The sequence below is a fragment of the Condylura cristata genome, unplaced genomic scaffold, assembly GCF_000260355.1.
Source record: "Condylura cristata isolate star-nosed mole 26May11 unplaced genomic scaffold, ConCri1.0 scaffold00060, whole genome shotgun sequence".
In the NCBI taxonomy this organism is placed as follows: Eukaryota; Metazoa; Chordata; class Mammalia; order Eulipotyphla; family Talpidae; genus Condylura; species Condylura cristata.
Genome location: NW_004567161.1, coordinates 447,846 through 449,887, shown reverse-complemented (window position 1 = coordinate 449,887; position 2,042 = coordinate 447,846). Strand labels below are relative to the sequence as shown.

Sequence of the window (2,042 nt, the reverse complement as noted above, 5' to 3'; positions counted from 1 at the left end):
CCCGGGGTCTCCCCTCGCCGGCTGTTCCCCCAAGGCTCACCCTCTCGGGGCCGCTGGCCTTGTGGCCCCGGACTCGGGGAGACAGAGCCTCGGAGCCCTTGGGCCTGCCCGGCGTCCCGCCGGGTCCTCCGGCGGGCGGGCTGTGGTGCCAGCGAGGCCCCGTCCCCGCAGAGGCTGAACGTGCAGACCAACAAGGGGGAGCACGGCTTCCGGAACGACCTCATGGACATGAAGACCATCTTCCGGGCCGTGGGCCCCAGCTTCAAGAAGGGGCTGCAGGTGGAGCCCTTTGAGAGCATCCACGTGTACGAGCTCATGTGCAAGCTGCTGGGCATCGTGCCCGAGGCCAACGACGGGAAGCTCAGCACCCTGCTGCCCATACTGCGCGACCCCCAGCCGGTGCCCACTGTGCCGGTGCCCACCGTGCCGGGGACGACCGTGCCGGGGACGACCGTGCCGGGGACGACCGTACCGGGGACGACCGTGCCGGGGACGACCGTACCGGGGACGACCGTGCCGGGGACGACCGTACCGGGGACGACCGTGCCGGGGACGACCACCAGCGGCAGCGGTGCGCATCCGCTGGGTCACGGGGCCCCCCAGCCGCGTGGGCCGCCCCCCACGTCCTCTCAAACCCCTGAGGGGCCCACACACAGCGCAGGGGGAGGGGTCAGCAGCCCTGTGCACGCTTGGGCTGGGAGCCACTGCGGGGGGCAGTCCTTCGGGGTCCAGGCCCCCACTTCCACATGTTCCCGGAGTCCCCCCCACACCCTCCCCTCACCCCTCGCCCCCTTGGGGGTGCCCTGTGACACCATCTCAGGGATGGAGGTCACCAGGGAAGGAACAACAGGACGGCCGGGTGGGTGGAGGCCCGGGGAAGAGCTGGGGGATGCGTGGGGGGCGCTGGGCCACGGACCGGGGATGTGGGGGCAGCGAGAGATGGAGCCAGGGGCTCAGGAGGTGGCCGGGGCGCTGCTGCCACCCAGGGCTGACTGACCGCAGCCCCCCCTTCACAGCAGCATCGGCGCGGCTGCCCTTGGTGACGCTGACAGGACTGCTGCTGGCTGTGATTCTGCTGGCCAAGGTCGCCTAACGCCACTCAAGGTCAGAGCCCCTGTGGGGAGGCTGGGGGAGAGGATCCCTGCTCCTGCCAGCACGAACTGACCCTCTGGGGACCAGGCGAAGCTTCGGGCTCTATGCTCCTGGCTCAGGGCCGCTCTTCCCAAAGCGTCAGCCTGTCCCCCCACCCCCGCGGAGCCTCTGTGGCCGCCAGGGGCAGGGAGAGACAGGTGAGGTCCCTGGAGGGCCGAACTCCCACAGCCCCAGCCCCAGCCCTCTGGCCAAGGCGGGGCCCATCCTTGTTCTCTTAAGACTTCAGGTGGGAGTGGCTCGGGTCAGCAGCAGGTCAGCCCAGGGGCCCACGGTGGGCCACACAGGCTGGCCCTGCCCTACACCTGACCTTTAGGGGCTGGGCGCACAGACTACAAGGAGAGCGTGGGCTCATGCCCAAGTGGGGTGCAGAGAGACCCTGTGACCCAGGGAAGACACTGACGGGAGAGGGGCCGGCAGGGTGGCCAGCAGGCCACCTGCTGTGCGGGCACAGCTACAGGAGTTCAAAGTCCCAACTTAAGCTCCCAGAAGCCAATGTCAGGCGGAAACCAGGAGACAGCTCTCAGCAGCCCCAGGCTGGCTCCCCAGGGCAGCCGGGGACCCCCTGGGCAGCTTCCTCCCTGCAGGGCAGGACCCTGGTCCAGGGAGCTGAGCCCCACCCCGCTGGGACCCCCGGGTCCTACCCAGGCAGCAGACAGCATGTCAGGGAAACTGAGGCACCTATGTGCCCCTCCCCTGGGCCTGCAGTGCGTAAGGTCAGGCCGCCTGGAAAAGGCACAACCTCAGCCATCCAGGGAGGTGGGGCTCCCTCCCCTCCTCTGCATCTCTGCCAGAGTCTAAAGTCCTCATTTCCACTTCCCACCCCAGCCCCCATCTTCACCACCTGCAGCACCCAGGTCCAGCTGAGGGTCAGGACAGACTTGCCAACATGC

The 2,042-nt window shown here is 69.1% G+C and overlaps 1 protein-coding gene across 1 annotated transcript in view; it reads left to right on the top strand.

Annotated features, from left to right (window-relative positions):
- Positions 1–1,175, top strand: part of ENPP7 (ectonucleotide pyrophosphatase/phosphodiesterase 7) — a 4,002-nt gene extending 2,827 nt beyond the window's left edge. The window contains exons 4-5 of the mRNA XM_012734572.1: positions 172–571; positions 987–1,175. Of these exons, the coding sequence (XP_012590026.1) occupies positions 172–571; positions 987–1,093 (507 nt within the window). The 3' untranslated portion in view covers positions 1,094–1,175. The remainder of the gene's footprint in view (positions 1–171; positions 572–986) is intronic.
- The last annotated feature ends 867 nt before the right edge of the window (positions 1,176–2,042 follow it).